At 36.1% G+C, this 21,245-nt stretch overlaps 1 protein-coding gene across 3 annotated transcripts; it reads right to left on the reverse strand.

Moving 5' to 3' along the window:
* Positions 1-13,734: 13,734 nt before the first annotated feature.
* LOC111410653 (DNA polymerase kappa) lies at positions 13,735-20,260 on the reverse strand. Of its 3 annotated transcripts, none has more exons than XM_023041102.1 (14): positions 20,107-20,260; positions 19,810-19,982; positions 18,791-18,964; positions 18,497-18,620; positions 18,310-18,410; positions 18,077-18,163; positions 17,285-17,380; positions 16,547-16,667; positions 16,101-16,229; positions 15,277-15,368; positions 14,981-15,092; positions 14,509-14,828; positions 14,098-14,432; positions 13,735-14,022 (listed from the first exon to the last, which is right to left on the reverse strand). In XM_023041102.1, exons 1-14 carry the CDS (start codon positions 20,189-20,191, stop codon positions 13,899-13,901), a joined length of 2,073 nt encoding a protein of 690 aa, XP_022896870.1. In that variant the 5' UTR covers positions 20,192-20,260; the 3' UTR covers positions 13,735-13,898. The 3 variants fall into 3 exon arrangements, with proteins under 3 accessions (XP_022896870.1, XP_022896869.1, XP_022896871.1); XM_023041101.1 differs by having other exon boundaries at positions 19,810-20,007; positions 20,107-20,247; XM_023041103.1 differs by lacking the exon at positions 17,285-17,380 and having other exon boundaries at positions 19,810-20,007; positions 20,107-20,247.
* Positions 20,261-21,245: the final 985 nt, after the last annotated feature.

Raw genomic sequence — 21,245 nt, forward strand, 5'->3', positions numbered from 1 at the left:
AGAAAATGCACGTACCACGATGCAATATGACATGAAAAGATGCACACACAAACACATAGATGAGGCATAAAAAAAAAGCATCGAACCACGTAAACGACACGCAGAACAAAATAAGCATGACCGAGCAAGAGTCCAAAAATATGATCAAACCACATAAACTTGAAAGAAGACACACACGGCACGTTACGACATGCAAACTAAAATGTGAAGCCAAGAGTTGGAACTTCGGATCAAGAACCGTGTTAAAGGTGTCGAATTGAGGCAAAAGTTAATGGGAAGTGAATAATATTGATAGAAGAAAAGAAAGAAAGGAAGGAGAGAAAAAGATCGAATCGCTCGAAAAAAAATGAAACATGGCTGCTTTAAAAGGAATTGTCGCTTGAGCGATACCTGGACGAAACTCGAGCGACATCCATTCTGCTTTTGTCGCTCGAGCGAAGTCCAGGCAAAACTCGAGCGAAAATCAAATGTCAAAATAGCACCAAAAATTTGAAATTTAAGAAAAATAGCACAATTTTCAGAAAATAACAAAAATAGCTCCAAAAACATTTATTTTTATTTTCATTTTGAATTTTTGTTATATCAAAACAATCCAAAAATAGAAGATGAAGCACGTACCCAAATATGTAGACGATGGGAAAAATAAGCACAAAATCACAAACTCAACATTCAGAACACAGACAAATCTTAAGTCCATACATAGTTCAAAATCCCATGGAGTAAATTGTATACAGAACATCAACGTGAAATGTGTCACATAGTCCATGTGAGTTAAACTCAAAACCTTAAATTAGTGAGAAATGACACGTGAAAACAACTGTAAAGGAGTGTATATCGACCAAGTGACAGTCAAATCCAATTCTACGAGGACCTATATCAAACAGTATTATTGTCACAATTTTACTCCCTCTAATTGTGTATATATATATATATATATATAAGAATTTAGGTGCAATTTTACCCTCATTAGGCGACAAAAATGACCCCGGTAACGAATTTTGGGCCGGTGACTCTCAAGCCAGACAACAATAGGGCACCAGGTTAGAAACCCCTAAAGCTTAATTGTTCGAGTCAAATAGGCCCCGAAGACAGACATAAGTTCAGAGAATAACATAGAAAATGGGGAAAGACAGAATTGAGTAGGTTACACTCGTCACAGATCAAGTCAAATGGACAAACAACCCCAATCACAGAAGAATACCATCCTAAGTCTCATCCATGCGGTCAAGACTTACTTACAGGCAAAAATGCATGACGAGCCATATACCAAGAACTCCACAGAAAATGAGAACTACGATGGAACCTCAGACTCGTACATATGATGAAAGATAGAGTTTGATCCTAAATGCAAACGTCATAAAGTCACACAAGAGGCACACAAAAAGAAAATCCCCTTCTTCTTTTTTGTAAAACACACAAACTTAGTAAACAAAATAAAAATAAAAGACGAACCAACAATTAAAATGCACCTCACACACATTGATCACATGCAAGATATGAAGTGAATAAGTGTAGATGTGATAAATGCATGAATAGGCATGAATTCATGATTAGATAGGTAAACAAATACCAATAGCCGTTCGAAGCGACTCAAACCTCAACCCATCTAGTGGTTTCGCAAGTAGATCGGCCAATTGGTTGTCAGTAGAAACATGATCTAGGGAGACAACATGTGTTTCAACAAGTTCACGAATAAAATGATGTCGTATGTCAATATGTTTCGTTCGAGAATGTTGAATAGGATTCTTAGAGATATTTATAGCACTGGTATTGTCACAGAAAATAGTCTTGGTCCCTTGATTAATCCCATAATCACTCAGCATCTGCTTCATCCAGAGAAGTTGAGTGCAGCAACTCCCAGCTGCTATGTATTCGGCCTCTGCCGTGGATAGGGATATGAAATTTTGTTTCTTACTTAACTAGGCTACGAGATTGCTACCCATGTAGAAATAGCCCCTAGACGTACTTTTTCTATCATCTGCATTCCCGACCCAATCGGCGTCAGAGTAGCCAGCCAAATCAAGATTAGAATCTCTAGAATAGAAAATGCCTAGATCAACGGTACCACTCACATATCTAATGATGCGTCTAACCGAGCTTAAGTGTGATTCTTTGGGATCTGCCTGAAATCGAGCACACACTCCAACACTGAAAGCAATGTCAGGTCTAGTAGCTGTGAGATAGAGAAGACTACCTATCATACTTCGATATAGTGAATGATCTACACTCTTACCTGAAGGATTACGACCTAACTTTAAGCTAGTACTTATAGGTGTCCTAGTATGCTTCTTACTGTCTAACCCAAAACGCTTAACTAAATCCTTTGCATACTTAGAATGTGAAATAAACAACCCATCCTTAGTCTGTTTTACCTGAAGTCCAAGGAAGTAACTCAACTCACCAACCATACTCATCTTAAATTCTTGCTTCAAACACTCGGCGAACTCATACACTAGAGACTCAATGGGAGAACCAAAAATGATGTCGTCGACGTAAATTTGGGCAATAATGAAAGTTTCTTCAATATGTCTAATAAATAAGGTCCTATCAGCACCACCTCGAGAGAACCCATGTTCCTCAAGATAAGACGTAAGTCTCTCATACCAAGCTCTAGGAGCTTGTTTCAGACTATAGAGTGCTTTGTGGAGTTTGTAGACATAGTGGGGAAACTTTGGATCAACGAATCCTTTTGGTTGTTCAACATAGACTTCTTCTTGAAGAAGTCCATTCAAGAAGACACTCTTAACGTCCATTTGATGAAGCTTGAACCCTAGGTACAGGCAACAGCAAGCAGAATCTGAATGGACTCAAGTCGTGCAACAGGAGCAAAAGTCTCATCAAAATCAATTCCCTCAACTTGAGTATAACCTAGAGCAACTAATCTGGCCTTATTTCTGGTTATAGTACCTTGGTCATCTGTCTTGTTCTTAAAGATCCACTTAGTACCCGTAACATTACAATTTTCAGGTCTAGGAACTAAAATCCACACATTGTTTCTAGCAAATTGATTTAGTTCCTCATGCATCGCATTCATCCAACACTCATCACTAAGAGCCTCTTCAACTTTCTTGGGCTCAACCTGTGAAACATAGCTAGCATACGCTAGATTGTTCAGTATCTTCTTACGAAGCCTCATACCTTCATCTAGATCCCTAATGATATTATCCTTAGGATGATTAGACTTGACCCTAGACGATGGTTCCTTAGGATTTTTGTCTCAATCTTGTGGATGTGTTTCCTTTTCAGGTGTTTCAGGTATTCTAAGAGATGATTCAGATACAGACGGTTTAGTAGGATCACTAGACCTTATAAGATCACCATTTCTATCGTCCATCCTATCACAATTTTCAACATTCTCCCCCCTCACTCACAGCATCATCTATTACAACATTGACTGACTCCATCACAACACGAGTACATGAGTTATATACTCGGAATGCTCGGCTATTTCTAGAGTACCCTAAGAAAATTCCTTCGTCACTCTTAGATTCAAACTTACTCAAGTTCTCTCTATCACGCAAAATGTAGCATTTACTCCCAAACACATGAAAGTATTTAACAGTAGGCTTTTTACCCTTTAAAATCTCATATGGAGTCTAATCGATTTTGGGTCTAAGGTAGACTCTATTGATTATGTATAATGCAGTATTAACAGCTTTTCTCCAAAAATGTAAGGTTAGTCCCTTGCCATGAAGCATGGCTCTAGCCATGTCCTGAAGAATATGATTCTTCCTTTCAACCACTCCATTTTATTGAGTAGTGATAGGGGAAGAGAACTCATGTAGTATCCCTTCATCCATGCAGAAACTCTCAAGATTAAAATTTTCAAACTCTTTTCCATGATCACTACGCATTCTGGACACTTTGAGATTGAGTTCATTACTAAGCCGTTTACACAAAGATTTTATAAGATCACATGCATCGGATTTTTCCGTAAGCAATTCTATCCATGTGAACCTCGAGAAATCATCAACCACAACCAAAATATACCGCTTACCTCCTAGACTCTCAGCCCTAGATGGTCCCATTAAATCCATGTGTATCAATTCTAGGGGTCTTTTGGTCAGAATTTTAGAAGTCTTTTTATGGCTTCCCTTAAGTTGTTTACCTAGTTGACATGATCCACATACAACATTTTCACTAAGACCTATTTACCAACTCCTTTTTAGCCAGCTGTACTAGACTCTTATAGTTTAAATGACCCAATCTTTTGTGTCAAAATTCACTCACATCAATTTTTGCACTCCTACACACATAGTTAGAATTAGGTAGGACTCCATAACAGTTATCAAATGTTCTAACCCCTTCAAGGACCACCCCACCGGATGAATCATACACGGTACATCTCTTTTGCACAAAGCTAACCTCAAAATCAGCATCACAAATCTGACTAATACTTAACAAGTTCGACTTTAAACCTTCCACATAAAGCACATTTGAAATCATAGGAAATCCATGCATTTGTAGAGTACCTTTGCCAAGAATAGGTGCAGAACCCCCATCTCCAAAGGTAACCATACCCCCATTGCATTCATCAAGAGTAGTGAATAAAGTCTTGTTACCACACATATACCTAGAATATTCACTATCAAGGTACCACATATTGTAATTTTGGGCTTTTAATGCAACATGAGCAACATAACAATTTACTTGACCTGAATGTCCAGCTAGATCCCCCTTTCTAATCCAAACTTTCTTAGACAACGAGGTACTCCTAGTTAGCTTAGTATGTATCTTAGTCAAATGACTAACCTGATTAGACAGAAAGCTAACCTGACTAGGAATATTCTGATTTCTACGCTCATTGCCTAACTTATAACATTTAGGCCTAGCGTGTCCTAGAGCTCCACAGTGGTGACAGGTGGGAATGAACTTAGGCTCAAAGGTACGTGTCTGTGGGTATCTGGGCATGATATTTCTATGTGATTGATGACTCTGTTCCCTCGGAACATTCTTACCCTTATTTGGATTGCTGACAACGTTAGACTTCTTAGAGGCAGAAACAAATACAGTCTTAGATGGACCAGCAACATGTGTATTATCCTCAACATATCCTAGACCTTTCCTATCTCCTGCAGGCCTATTCATTCCTAAAATATCATCCAATTTATTAGTCCCACTTATGAAAGTCTAAATATGAGCATTAGATTTCTCCAATTCACTAGTCAATGTCTTAACCTTGTCTTCTAACTTCTCATTGACACATTTTAACTCACTAACACTCTTAAGTGAATTCTGAAGATTACTAGCAAGTCTCTCTTTTTCTCTTTCAAGTTCATCAGCCTTTTTGAGTAAGGCTTTATTGACCTTTTTGATTTTAAGACTCTTTTTGAACAAGAGTTGATTGGCCTCCTGTATGTCTATATCATCCTCATCCTCATTACTAGAATTATCGTTGTGAAGTTCTTCCTCAACTTTGTCACTCTTCTTATCAGATTCACTCTTAACAGTCGACACAAATGCCATATAGTTCCCTTCATCTTCACTACTAGATGATTCCTGCCTATCACTAGACTCAGATTTGTTATCTGTAAGTGAAACAACTAAGGTCTTACCTTTCCCTTTTCTTTGATTCTTCTTATAACTAAGACACTCATTCCTATAATGACCTATACCTTGACATTCATGGCACCTAACCAAACGTGGTTTATCACTAGAACCTTTATTGTTGAACCTTTCAGTTTTTTTCTTTGAGAATTTGTTAGGGGCTCCACTTTTTCTATCCTGAGGCTTTCTCCTATTCTTGAGAACCTTTTGAAATTTCTTAACAAAATATGCAATTTCATCGTCCCTAAGAGACTCAGTATCAGAAGATTCATCCTCTTTGATGGATTTTAAAGCAATGGACTTTCCTTTCTTAGGTTGTGTGATAGTGAGTTCATAAGTTTGTAAGGATCCTACAAGTTCTTCAATCTTAACTTCATCTAGATCCTTACTTTCCTCAATGACGGTAACTTTAGGCCTAAATCTCTCGGGCAAGGATCTAAGTACTTTTCTAACAATTTTAGACTCGGGAATTTTCTCGCCTAGATTGAAACTAGAATTAACAATATCATTCAATTTTGCATAAAATTCATCAAAGGTTTCATCATCCTTCATCCTCACTTCTTCAAACTTAGAAGCTAGTATTTGTAATTTCGAGTTCTTTACCGTTTTAGTTCCCTCATGTGTAGTTTCAAGAATGTCCCAAACCTCTTTAGTAGTTTCGCACATTGACACTCTCCTAAACTTTTTGGGAGACACGGCCATAAATAAGGCATGGAGTCCCTTGCTATTTCAATTACACTCAGCTATCTCATCCTTAGTCCATAGTGATATATCAGTAAAATTAACAGTTCCTGATACGGTAGTGGAGGGAGGTTTCCAGCCATTTTGTACACTCACCCAAACATGATCATCTAGAGACTTAAGAAACGCACACATTCTAACCTTCCAGTAACCATAATTACTTCCGTCAAAATACGGAGGTACAGAAAGTGATTGACTCATCTAGACAACTATGGGTCAGGACTTGAGATTTGGCCCTGATACCACTTGAAAAGACTATAGTTCGACCCAAACAACACCTAGAGGGGGGTAAATAGGTGTTTATGCGGATTTTAACAATTCAATCAACTTATGCAACAAGTCACATAAATTAAACTTTGTCCAGATTCATTCACACGATTTAACTACCTATGTTGAATTTCCAATTGAATTAAAAATGACAGAAAGCAGTAAATAACTCAATAAATTGATGACGGAGAAAACCCAACTGGGTAAAAACTCCGGGCACAAGCCAGTAGGGATTCACTATAGAAGACTTCAACTTACAGTATGCTAGACATGACTGTATCTAACAACACTCTGACCTCCTTACTGTATCAACCAAAGTTCTCCTGGATTCTGCATATCTGCACCAAAATCTCAGCCTTGTTCTTCTTCTATTTCCCGTGAATCAGCAAGAGCTCCAGTTCTTCAATCAATCTCCTTCCCGGATCTTCAATCAGTCGATCTTCTGGAAATAGTGAGAATTTTTGAAAGGTGTTTTGTTTTAAGAGGTGTTTGATGTTTTTCTTCAATAAGACATATGATGAAAAGAAGGAATTATAAAGTTGATCCTTTGGTTGAGTGGAAAAATCTTTCAATTGTGTTTTTCCAAAGGTTGTGTATGAAAAACAGGACTTTTGAATATATATGAGGTCGTTTTTGGTAGTATGGAGCGTCTAAAAATTGCAAGGAAGGAAAATTACCAAAAACCGGATAGCACTGTCGCTCGAGTGAAGTGCCGACGAAACTCTAGCGACGCACTTTCGCTCGAGCGAAGCAGTGGCGAAACTCTAGCGAGATAGGTTCTGTTATTTAGGCTCGAGCGAGGTCAGGGGCGAAACTCTAGCGTGATCTTGCGCCGTTTTCATCTTCAAGGCACCCAACTTTACCCTAAACCTATACCATATTTTTTGCTAAATTGCAACACAAGTCCCTGAACTTTTAGACCTTTACAAATTAGTCATTGACTTTACAAACTTGACAAATTGGTCCTTTTGGTCACAAATTGCCAATTACAACGTTTTCCTAACAGTTCATTTTGGCCCTAAACCCTTCTTGGTTTCATAAGTGTTTAGAGAATTCAAACCTTGAACAATTCTTATCGAAACCGCCCCACTTCACACTTACATAGGTGACCTCCTATTAAGAGTATTGTGCCCCACTCCACTTGACTTAATCAATATATAGGAATCATTAAAAGATAATCTTAGCCTCTATTCACTCTGCAGAAAGCACTTTAGTATCATAAGAATGAGTTAAGAATTCTAATTTCCTAAGTGCTTCATGGAATTTTCACAACTTAGTTGTCCCTTTGAACCAAGATCTTGGGATCTCTAGTCAACAAGGTAGGGTTACCATTGCAAAAACTCTTACGTAGTAGGCTTTAATCTCATTCCTCTCGATAGGTAATGCACTTGATCTCTAGGCAAACTTTTCGTAAGTGGATCCGCAATATTCTCCTTTGATTTCACATAATCTATAGAGATAATGCCGTTTGAGATCAGTTGCTTAATGATGTTGTGTCTACGACGAATGTGTCTAGACTTACCATTGTACATGCTGCTTCGAGCCCTTCCAATTGCTGATTGACTATCACAATGTATACTTATTGCAGGTACTGGCTTGGGCCAACATGGAACATCTTCTAAGAAATTTCGAAGTCATTCTGCTTCTTCTCCAGCTTTGTCCAAAGCAATAAACTCAGATTTCATTGTTGATCGAGCTATGCACGTTTGCTTTGTTGATTTCCATGATACAGCAGCTCCACCAATGGTGAATACATAACCACTAGTGGACTTGAAATCCTTCATATCGGATATCCAATTCGCATCACAATATCCTTCTAATACCGCAGGATATTTTGCGAAGTATAATCCATAGGTTAAGGTATATTTCAAATACCTTAGAACCCTCGTCAAAGCCTTTCAATGATCACGGTTTGGAATACTTGTAAATTTACTAAGTTTATTCACCGCAAAAACAATATCCGATTAGTGCAGTTTGTAATATACATAAGACTATCAATTATTTGTGAATACCTTAGTTGTGATATGCTTTCTCCCGTATTCTTGACTAAGTGCATACTCGGATCAAGAAGAGTTCTCACAGGACTTTCCTCAAACACGTTAAACTTCTTAAGTACTTTTTCTATGTAGTGAGATTGTGAAAGTATAATTTCATCTTGCATTCTAGAGATTTTAATCCCTAGGATTACATTTGCCACGCCCATATCTTTCATATCGAAATGCTTTGTTAGCATATTTTTGGTGTTAAGTGATATTTCATAAACTATTGCCCATTATTAACATGTCGTCCACATATAGACATACAATTACATAGGCATACGGTGTATGTTTAATATATACACATTTATCACATTCATTGATCTTGAATCCATTTGACAACATTGTTTTGTCAAACTTTTGGTGCCATTGTTTAGGAGCCTGTTTTGATCCATACAAGGATTTAACAAGTTTACATACTTTGTGTTTTTTGTTAGGAGAAACGAACCATTTAGGTTGATCCATGTAAAGCTCCTCTTCTAACTCATCGTTTAGGAATGCTGTTTTTACATCCATTTGATGAATCTCAAGATTTTGTATTGCCGCAATTGCAATTAACAACATTATCGACGTGATTCTAGTCACGAGTGAGTAAGTATCAAAGAAATCAAGTCCTTCTTTTTGCCTATATCCTTTAGCAACCAATCTAACCTTATATTTATCAATGGATCCGTCAGTTTTCAATTTCTTTTTGAATATCCATTTGCATTCTAAAGGCTTGTTACCGGGAGGTAAATTAACCAATTCCCATGTATGATTTTGTATTATAGAATCTATCTCATTATTGATAGCTTCTTTCCAATGCGGTGCTTCCGGTGTAGACATTGCTTCATCGAAAGTCTTTGGATCATCCTTTACCATATAGGTTAGAAAATCAGGGCCAAACCTCTTGGAAGTCCTAGCCCTTTTACTACGCCTTGGTTCTTCCTCATTTGAAATTCCATTGGTAGTTTCATATGTTCTCTTGTTAGAACTCGTATTTTTCTTATCTTTGCAAGGAAAAATATTTTTAAAGAATGTCGTATTCCTTGATTCAATTATGGTCCCTTCGTGTACGTCTTGTATTTGAATTTGTGTACAAGAAATCGATATGCACTACTATTATTGGCGTATCCAATAAATATGCAATCTATCATTTTAGGACCGATTTTCACTTGTTTAGGCTTAGATACCTCAACCTTAGCCAAACACCCCCACACTTGCAAGTATTGGTAGGATGGAGGATGTCCTTTCCATAGTTAATATGATGTTTCTTCCATTTTCTTAAGAGATATTTTATTAAGAAAACTATTTGCCTTTAAAATAGCCTCCCCCCACACGTTCTGTGGTAAACCCGAACTTATTAACATGTCATTCATCATTTCTTTAAGTGTTTGATTTTTGCGTTCTGCAACACTATTTGATTGAGGAGAGTAAGGTACCGTTGTTTGATGAACAATTCCATGTTCAAAACAAAAGTATTCAAACGGTGCCCCATATTCACATCCTCCATCACTACGAATATTCTTTATTCGTTTTTCAAGTTGTGTTTCAACTTTAGCCTTATAGGTTTTGAATGCATCTAAGGCCTCATCTTTACTTCTCAAAAGAAGGACACAGTAAAACTTTGTACAATTATCAATAAATGTCACAAAGTATTTTTTACCACATCGAGTTTGTACAAATTTTAGATCGCATATATCGCTATGGATCAATTCAAGAGGGTTTGTGTTCCTTTGTATTGAATGAAACAGTGTTTTAACCAATTTTGCTTCAACGCATATTTCATATTTATGATTAGGATTGATTTTATACGTCGGAATTAAATTTTGATTCATTAGTTTGTGCAACGATTTGTAATTCACATGTCCTAATCGACTATACTACAAACATTAAGGCTCAAGCAAATAAACAGAATTTATAGTTTTATTCATAACGACTTGTTTCGGTACAATTGTAAGAACGTTCAACTTGAACATTCCATCACACATGTATCTTTTCCCTACATACATCTCATTTTTAGACAACACAAATTTATTGGATACAAATACAAGTTTAAAGCCATTCTTGCTAAGTAGAGATCCAGACACTAAATTCTTTCGTATATCCGGCACATGTAGGACATTGTTGAGAACAAATTTTTTCCCGGATGTCATCTTCAAAGTGACTTTGCCTTGTTCTTCAACTTTGGAACTTGCAGAATTTTCCATGTATAGTTGTTCCCCATTCAATTCTTAATAGTTGGAGAACATCCCCTTGTCTGCACACACATAGCGGGTAGCGTCGGTATCAATCAACCATTCTCTAGTATTTCCAATCATGTTGTATTTGGACACTACTACAAATAAACTCATTTCTTGCAATCCATCGGATAGAGTGCTATTTGCAACCATGTGGGCTTGAGCATTCGTCTTTGGCTTTCGACATCCACTTGAACGATGTCCAGTCTTGCCACAGTTGTAACAATTCCCTTTGAACTTCTTAGCCTTCTTGGAATTGTCTCTTCGCGGTGCATAATTAGGAGCCTTTCGTTTCTTATTTGTTGCCTTTGGTTCCATTTCAACAAAATTTGCACCATCTGATCAATCGGCCTTCGTTCGATTTTTCGATTGTTCCTTTTAATCCTCAAGCGCACAATCAATTCTTTCAAGTTCATTTCCTTGCGTTTGTACTTAAGGTAATTTTTGAAATATCTCCACATAGGAGGGAGTTTCTCAATAATGGCAGTCACTTGGAATGATTCATTCAATTCCATTTTCTCGGCGTGGATGTCGTGCAACAAGACTTGAATGAATCTTACACTTGGCTAATTACGATTTTGGAATCCACCATTTTGTAGTCCAAAAATTTGCTAAGAATGAACTTCTTTGTTTCGGCATCCTCGGTCTTGTACTTTGTCTCCAAAGAATTCATAGTTTCTTGGCTGATTCCTTTGAACTATACACCCCATATAGTGTATTATCCAATGCGTTTAGGATATAGTTCTTGCATAGGAAGTCCGAGTGTTTCCATGCATCCAAAGTAATAATCGATTCACGATTATTTTCCCCTTCTTGTACAGCCGGTGCAGTTTCTTTTAGAAATTTAGCCAAATTAAGAGTGGTGAGATAAAACATCTTTTGTTGCCACCTCTTGAAGTCTACTCCTGCAAATTTTTTTGATTTTTCCCCATGTGGGATAGTAGTATTAAGCAACGGTGTGGCCACGGGTGGTACCACATTATTGGAACCATTTTGATTTGACGAAATCCCGATGGTAGTCATTTCTGTTACACAAACAGAAGTTCAACAAAATGATGATAATATCGGTGGAGGAATAGTACACAAAGCACTATTCAAACAAAGTAATATTTGTCAATAACCAACCAAAAAATATAAAAATTTGTCTTAAGATTGTTGGAGACGACTTATAAAAAGGGTTATGTAAGGGTTAGTTTTGATATATTTGTTTGACCAGTTTTAACCCGCAAGAGCGTGATCAAAACACAATTCATATGAATGGAAATTTGGATAGAGTTTCGGTATGACGATTACGCAAAACAAGGATTAAGAAAGATTAGAAATAGAGAATAATCTAAGGCGAGACATTATATCTTTCTTTAAGACAAATTGCTCCGTTACGGTGCTCACGGTGAATGACACTTATCTCCCAAAATACAATGGATTCACAACTTGTGATAGTAGTACTTCAAACCACAAGAAACCGATGAACTTTTGACAGAATTTTCCCTCTACAAAGGAAATGTATGAAAATGCTATAGAATTAGAAAGGAGCGAATTGCAAAAGGAGAATGAATGCTCAATGCAATTGGTATACCCAAAACCATGTTCATAGGGTTCTATTTATAGATGTAGAAAGGGTGCAAATAAAGTAGTGTGGGCCAAAACATGCATCATTTCAAAAAAGTTGTAACACTTGGCCAAAACCTGCATCCTTTCGAAAAGTTGCAACACTTCATTTCTTCCAATTTTGGTCATAAATTTCTCATTCATCCGAAATTGATTTCGAGATTTTAAATATATCACGACGATCTACTTGACGAGTAGAATAAGTTGGTCTATTTACTTTTGTAATTTGACCATCCGATCAAGTCCGAATATTTGGTCGAAGTTGACACGTAATCACACATTTTCATTTTCCAGTTTTACACACCTTTTCATTTTCCAATTTTTGGTTAATAATTTAAATTAATTCCTACATTATGAACTCAAGTTAGCCTGGGTGAAGTCTCACGCAAAAAAAGTAAAGTATAACTTAGAGGCGAGGCTTTAAGCCTAGGCGTTACTTTGATGATTTTTTCGGAGCAATGATTTGACACAATGATTAAAATTACAAATAAGAAATGAAAGATCCAATTCAAGGCTTCTAAAATTTGACGACCTTTAAAGTATTCTAACATTCACTTTAAACTCATCAATCAATTGGGAAAAAAAGAGAAAAAAATTGAATATAGTATAAGATATGACACTACGAGGGTACTCATTGGTTAAAATTAAGATCACTTGATAATTCTTCAATAAATTTGATTACTTTATAGTATGAAGAATGAATTAAATAATAATATTATAGTCTTTTTCTCAGTGCTGTTGAAACTCATCTTCCTTCACTCTTGATTATTTTTTCTCCTCATCCATCTCCTTCTCCCTATCGGCAGCCCATAAAACAATAGTGTGTGTGTATATAGATTATATGCAAAGAACGTGACCTTTTACATTTTTTAGATCGAATCTCTAGTTGGGGATCCAGGTGTAACACAAGTGGAAGATTTGGGATTTAAATATTAAATACATTAGTAGCAGACCTATGTGTCTAATTGTGCTAAGTTGGGGGGACCTCTGGTGATATTTTCCCTTATATTTTCTATTACAAATCATTGACATAAATCTGTACTCACTATGAATAAAAATAACAATATATAAACCACGAAATATTACAGCATATAACAAATTTCATAGGATCATAATTTTCTAGTGGGTGAAATTTTCTAATTTTAAAATTAGTATGCAAATAAATTGTAGCCTCTAAAATTATAACTCTGTCATACATTTAAATCACCAATGTCATTATGGAAAATTCATTTTTTGAACTTCAAAATTTTTCCTGAGATCAATGCAATAACAAAAGAAAATTCATTTGGATGATGAGAAATCTTGTCATGAATCCATTTTGAAATTCCAAAAACTTCAGTTTGGCATATCTATAAATCATTTATAAATCAGTTTACCATACAACGCAAAACTTAGAATTGTTACAAATGGGACAATTATAATCTTATCCTATACAAGTGATATACACAATACATATTATTCTATTACAATTTACAAAACATCAGAAATTTTGACTTGTTTTAGCAAAGAACATGTCAATTGGAATATATTTATCCTGTGAAGCAGATGTCTTGTGCTTCTTCCTCTGCCCAATTTGGCTCATAATATGGTTCTTGTGTTTAAGCCTGAAAAAGGTTTTAACGTCAAAATGTTGTCGCCTACAAAGTAAATGATAGGCAAAGGAAAAAAGGATGTGATACCTCTGTTCCAGCTTGGGATTTTGGTTAACACCACTTGATTCCTCCTCTTGCAACCTTTCTGCAAGATGGAAATCGAAATGTTCTTGTCGTTCCTCGAGGAAGCTCGGAGGAAGTTCGGCCCCACATAATGAGCACTTGTAATCATTCATCCAAAGCAATGGCCTGTTCGGATTTAGTGAAGACCCCGCCTCACCATCTCCAGAGTTGATCGCATTTTTACCTCTATCTTGGTTGCTTTCCTCGAGTTTCCCAGGAGAAGAATCTCTCTCCACTAGTTGAGAAGCTCCATTAGGACATGGATTTATTGCATTCGCTACTGTATTGTGGTAGTCAACCTGTGTAACATAAATGCATGTAAGAACATCCTTAAAAGAAAATGAAAACAACAATATAATCTAGCTCCATACGTACATTGTTTTCCAAATCATCAATCCGCAGATCAAGATTCCTTTTGATTTCTTCCTTTTTGAGACATAGCATGGAGTCACTGTGATGAAGATACGGTATTTCATGGGTACCCTGTAAACCAATGGAATCCCATGTGTCAATAGAAAAACTAGTCTCTCTATCAACGGATAGAGAATCATCATTATCATTCAAGTGGGAGGGTGCTTGATCCCCCAGCTCTCTTCCAGAAGCATCTCCTGTGACCATGAACTCAGAGAGTGTCTTTTGTTTAGGGTCAAGGGAGCCACCATTTTGGCCTTCATTGAAATTAGACATTCGCAATCCTGATGAAAGAAAACAACTCAACGCTAATTTTCAGAGCAGAGTTTTCCACCAAATTTAACACAGATTTTTTCCAGATCTTTTTTTATCTTCCTATCACACTGTCCACTTGATTGACAATTCCACAGTAAACAAATATACTTAGTGGTCTTACCCATCAATCTCACAGATGCAGGAAGTTCAGCTTTAAGCAGTTTTGAAGAATGTTTTAGTATATCCTCACTTGAGCATGTGTAAGTTGGCAAAGTCACAGCTCGAGTCCGAACCTGGAGATTTCAAATTTGTCGTTAAGAATGCAACAAATCTCTCACTGTACATAACAAATAAAGTGAAATGAAAAATGAAAGAAAGAAAAGAAAATAAGGCCTGGAATGCAAGAAGGAGAAATATTTGAAAACAGGTAATAAAAATAATCCATTCCAGTTTCAGAACCCAAAAACAGGTATATACCTCAAATGATGAAGTCTTCAATTTTAGGGTCAATGTTCTCCCACAAAGACCTTCTTTCTTCATGTCATTGGAAAGCATTTCTGCAAGATCCACTGCAACACGTTGTGTGGATTAATTTTAGAAGGTGCGACTCATCAATTTTACAATGAAAAAAAGGACTTCCAATTGTATTCAGACAAGACCATCACTCAGGTCTGTATGAGCGTCTCCATCTCAAAATTTCCCACAACAGCCATGAGTTAGAATTATCCCGTGAATTTTTTTAACATTAAAGTAAACAAATTCAGGTTGATTCTGTCCATTTGTATTTGCTGTTATAAATTTTCAAGTAAATAAACAAGGAATCTGATAATGTGCTAATCATAGTTAAGATAGTGTATTAAGAAATTGAAATTGGACATTAATACATAAAAGCAACTGAAGGCTAGCAACACTGAGAAAGCAAACAACTAAAAGCATATCTTTCAATGTAACAGGAGAGCTGCTTTGTAAGAGAAGCCACAAGTAAATACAGAAGGAGCAACATAATCAAAGCTAACACATTCTTGTAAAATAATTTGATTCTTTTATCCCAGTTAACTATCCTACAATTGGATTTCCTTTAAAATTACCCAAAAAAGAGGGTACAAGAGCAAAGTTTAAAAATTTTCTTTTTAATTTAAAAGGAATTATGTCTAATACGACCTGTGAAGAGATGGGGATATCAGGTTGCGTTGCTAATGGTGGAAGAAGTCAACAAATTCAGAAAAAAATGTCATCAACTGATAATTATTCGTATCATCAATGTTTAATAACTAAGAATCCACGAGTCCAAGACAAATTACCTAATTTCTTATAAAGTAATGCCTTATCTTTGGTGGCTGAAAACGTTCTCTCATTACTTATACTTTTTCTCAATGTTGCTTGGGGTGTATCTGTCCTCCCAAGTCCCAGACCTACAGACAAGAAGAAATCTGCAATGAACAGGTTAGTGAATCAGTACAATATCACTGGAAGTCTGGAACAAATGATATACAGTTAAAATGTTATATAAAAGGATCTCAAGAATTGGATAATTGCAACCAAGCCTAATGTACTTTTTAAATAACACATAGCAAGAGAGCAGCTTAAGAAGTTAAAATTTAGAATCCACACAGAAGTCTGTAATCGAAGGATATCTGGAATAATTGATACATTCTGATTTTGAACAATTCTATAACAGTTTCTCAATGTAGAACAAATTGTGTTCAAGGTTATAGCACAAGTAAGTTGTCAATGTCACTGCAATTACCTGCTGTGGTAGGGGAAAACAGTCCACAGAGGAAGCTACTCTTTTGCAACATCCCCTCACATGTTGTAATTTCATAGACATCCTTTAGAACATGTTCAGTGACCTTACCAATGCCACCAACCTGCAATGAAGCTCTTCACCGTCAGAATTCACACTAGTTAATAAAGCTGGATAAAATGCTGAATCATCATGATTAATTAACTGACACTTTCAATGTTAGATATTTGGGTTTTTGTCATTTCATTCACTGCTGAGGCTTCAAGCTAATGGTAAGTTCTCTCCCTCTTTCTGACCCCTTCTCCCTTGAGTCAGCCATTACTTGTTCCTTTCACATAAGGATTTCAATTAACTTTTGGGTAGATTTGATGGATTTAAAGAAATTTACTTGAAAATCCAGAAGCCTGCCACAAGTAAGCTCAAAATTTTATAACAAATACTTCACTTATTTTGAAATGGTTGTGCCGATGTCACTTGAAAATAAGACATTACAATATATACACATTAGCCAAACAGGATAATATAATCCTTATTAGCCAGTTACAGATCTACTGCCACAAAGTAAGCTCACAATTTTAGTCAATAGTCGGATTATTTTGAAACGGTTGTTACCATGTGGCTTAATAACAAGACATGAAAATATGCACATATTAGCTTGTTCAAGCATCTAATAAATATATGCCACAGATAGTTGAAAGAAAGGAATATGCCACCATACATTAGCAACCATCATAAAAGTACCTTCCTTATAGGAAGTGAAGATATAAATGTCATGACAGCCATCCGATCATTTGGTAAAACAAATTGGCCGTTAGGTTTATTGATATCTGAACAAACCTGGCGAAAGGAGCAAATTCAGAAATCATATCATTTAAATTATACAAAATTAAGATTAAGGTAACAGACGAAAAGCTGATTGTTATTGATCCACCACACAAAATTTATTCAATTATGAGAGTTCTAGCAAATATATCAGTCAATGACATCCTTACTATCAAAATAATGCATTTTACTCCAATTTACACCTAAATGAAGCCCAAGCACTGAGATATTAGCTGAAACAATAAGCCAGGATAGATAATAAAAAGTTACTCTTACTCCAAATATCAAAAAATTAAAATGGTCATAATATTTGATCATTGTATTCTGCTTACTTTGACATAAAATTAATGGAGACAAGATATTAATTTGATTCTCTCTAAAACAATCCTATCATTAACTGTAATGGATAAACTATTTTACCCGAATTATCTTATGCAGATCACTAGTTTGTTCAAAGACCTGCTGAACATGATAACTCAGAATAGAATTGCCATCTTCATTACATGGTTAGAGTATACAATTAAAATTTTAGGTTTTTTCTTGTACGAAGTAAAAGTTAGTTTAGCATTTGATCATTTGTGTTCCTTGACATGAGGTTACATGATATCAATTACAGAGTCCAAATATGTTGTATGACTGAGTCCATCCTTTTGTGCATTATGCATGAAATATATGGTAATCAGTCCCCTTAAATAAAACAGCCTACAATACCTTAGCAAGCATGTGGTTTGGTGCAACCCCAGCACTGCATGTGAGCCCAGTCTCCTTGTGAATACTTTCTCTGAGCTCTTCAGCCACCTTGAAGAAGCATAATTACCAAGCATTAAGGATGGAATTCGCATCTAATAAGACAAGGGAAAGATACAATGGAACTAAAATAAAGAAAAATGACAATGCAAGGAATCAGATGAAATTTGGGGATCATAGTTCATGCTTTGACATACATCTCCAGCAGTCATGCTCCTTTCATTGCAGATACTTGTTATATCTAGGTATGCTTCATCCAAACTCGCAGCTAAAAAGTTGGGATCGTATTTCTTGAACACTGATTACGAAGAAGTGCATCAGAAAATTTGGCAAAAGTAATCATATTTGCTATATCTCAAGGAAAGCATAAAAAAGAACTCTAACCTTTCCTTGTTAAATCGCTATAATGAGTGTACTTCTTGAAGTCTGTTGGGACGAAAATCAATTCAGGACATAATTTAAGTGCTATGAATCCAGGCATCGCAGCTCGGACCCCAAATTTTCTAGCCTGCAAAGGAGACAAATCATGCCTCAACAGAATACAGAGCAATAATTTTTTGGACTTGAAACAGTGCATCAACATATGTCCAGATTACACAAGCTAAGCTATCTCATAAAAGAAAGGAAAAAAAAGACAAAAATATTCAATTGCCATTTAATTCGGTTAGTCATTCAAACCTCATAATTAGCTGTGGAGATCATAGACATGCCACCAACAGCCATTGGCTTTCCTTTTAGTGAAGGATTGCACAGTGTTTCAACTGCTGCATAAAAAGCATCCATATCCACGTGCAGCCAGATCCTTGATAGATCACGTGTACCTTCTAGCTCCACAATCCTTTTATCAGCAATCTTTAAATGATTATATAAAATCAAATTAGATCTGCCACATGCTTAGTAGGATACGGGATTAAAAAGCTTTGTTTGCAGATAATTGAAGCGGCACCATTAATCTTGCCATTGCCATTTACATTTAACTCCTTTTACCATCATGTTCATCACTCTATGGATCTTTGTACCTATTGCTGTTTCACACTGGCTGATTTTAAGAACTGCCTAAATCCAAAACCAACACACACAAACCAAAAATAAAAAATAAAACCAAAGGACTAAGAAATGAAGGGATATCGTGGATGTTTCTTGGTCTAATTTCTTGAAATTTTTATATGTTCTGCTCATTCAGTTATGAAGAAATTTGGATATCAGGCCATTTCATTCTTCTGCGTCCGCATGCAGCATATGACACAGATACACCAGGGTGGATGATAAAGAACAGGGAGCCGGCTTTCCTGAATTTGCATGTGAATCTCTTAAGAGCAAGGATGACAGGTACTAGATCCGCCATTATACCGTATAATTCTTAGCTTGTTCTAGCACAAACTTCTACATAAAGAGCTAATTTTCTCACAATTACACAAAATGCGTTACGCTAAATTTCACACGTGGAAGTTTTCTACTGTCTAGCTTCTGGCCTTTTACCATTTCCCGGCTTAATTGTCTTTTTCGAAGTCAAAAAGAATTATGACCACCGCAAATACACAATAACCACATGTCCAAAAAAATTACTACCTTCAAATCCGATTCTCTCAGTTAATAATTCTTAAGCCAAGAAATTAGAGATGTATCAAATAAGATATGCATTACACTAATCAGACACGTTTTAATTTTTAAAGCATTTTTCTCCCCTTGAAATGTACCTTCTGAAAATGATTTAAATCTGCCACAGCGAGCTTCGCACATTGCACACGCATATTCTCGATTTTCTGCTTCATATAAGCCTCTTTCTTTTCCTCATTTTCGAAATATTTAGACCCTTTGCTCATCTCATATACTACTCTCTGTACCTTCTCCTTATCCACCTTCTCCATACCTAGTAAAAATACAAATTCACAAAACTTAACCAAGAAATAAAAAATAATCAAAATCAAAGAAACGAACCATAAACTACTTAACCACTTAACCAATCAAAATAAAGATGAAATTGACACAATTACCTGCTTTAGCGTTAGTGTAAGCAGTGTGATACGATTGCCATGGCCTAGCCGAATCGGTCCCTGAAACAGATTTTTCATTCTCCATTTTTCTTCAGTTTCAATTGGATTCTCGGATTTTCGCGAGCGAGAATGGAAAACTGAAATTTGGGTTAAATATATTGAAGGGCTGGAAGTGGAAAGAACGCGCCAAAAGAGTACATGGAAAGCTTTTGGTTGGGCCTGGCCCAAATAAATTAAAGGGAAAAATAAAGTGAAAATTCTACTACACACCTACCTTTTAATAAATATTTAGAATATATTATTCAATATTTTTTTAACTATAAATACTATTTTAGCCCCCGTTTGGCCCCCATTAAATTTAATTACACTACATTCCATTTTTTTTCTCTTATTGTCAACCACACAATTTTTCATAAAATAATATTACACGTAAATCGAAAGATTTCCTTCTTTTTCAATCACTCATTTTTCAAAAAAAAATACTATTCCCCCCATTTTCATTTTCAGAAAATGGGGGCCAAACGGGGGCTTATTTAAAGTAAAACTAGAAATGCGAAAAGATAACCAAATCAAACAGGCCATTCATTTATGAGCTACTGTTATTCCAACAAATGCGTCCTTAAATTAAGGGCCACCAAACACACCCTTGACTTGACTAAATTAACCCCAAACTCTTAAAATGGTGTTATTTCTTATTACAACCAATTCATCCGCCCAGATGATGCTTGTCAAAATTGTCCACCAAAAAAGAACTTAAAACCTAACCACCAAATTGATCCTTCACTGATTTACCACAGAAGTTTATTCCATGCCATTTCATACAAATGCAACATTTGATTTCCATTTCCCATTAATTAGGGATTTACCGCTAGTATCAATCCCTTGTCGGAGGCATAACACCAACATTAGCTTTTTTGAAACTTCTACCATGGATGCTGATAAAAGTATATCATCTTTGGGCTCCGTATGGGTACAATACAATGTCGAAGAGACTCCAATTGCGATGGGTCCATTAAAACACGAGTAGGTGATTCACACAAGACTTGTGAGACTATTGAACCCAATAATGAACTCGTTAATACCCCAGCTCGACGCATTGCCCATTCCATTAGTACATCCTCAAAATTAAAAGCTTCAGG

The sequence above is a fragment of the Olea europaea genome, chromosome 15 (assembly GCF_002742605.1).
Source record: "Olea europaea var. sylvestris chromosome 15, O_europaea_v1, whole genome shotgun sequence".
Classification (NCBI taxonomy): Eukaryota; Viridiplantae; Streptophyta; class Magnoliopsida; order Lamiales; family Oleaceae; genus Olea; species Olea europaea.

What these genes read in the sequence shown, in the direction of transcription:
- LOC111410653 (XM_023041101.1), bottom strand. Translation starts at nt 20,184, where the DNA reads ATGAAAAATCTGTTTCAGGGACCGATTCGGCTAGGCCATGGCAATCGT. An exon ending in CAAACCACATGCTTGCTAAG is followed by an intron (nt 17,381 to 18,076) that starts GTATTGTAGGCT and finishes TCCTTTCGCCAG; the next exon opens with GTTTGTTCAGATATCAATAA. An exon ending in TGAAGACTTCATCATTTGAG is followed by an intron (nt 15,093 to 15,276) that starts GTATATACCTGT and finishes TGAAATCTCCAG; the next exon opens with GTTCGGACTCGAGCTGTGAC.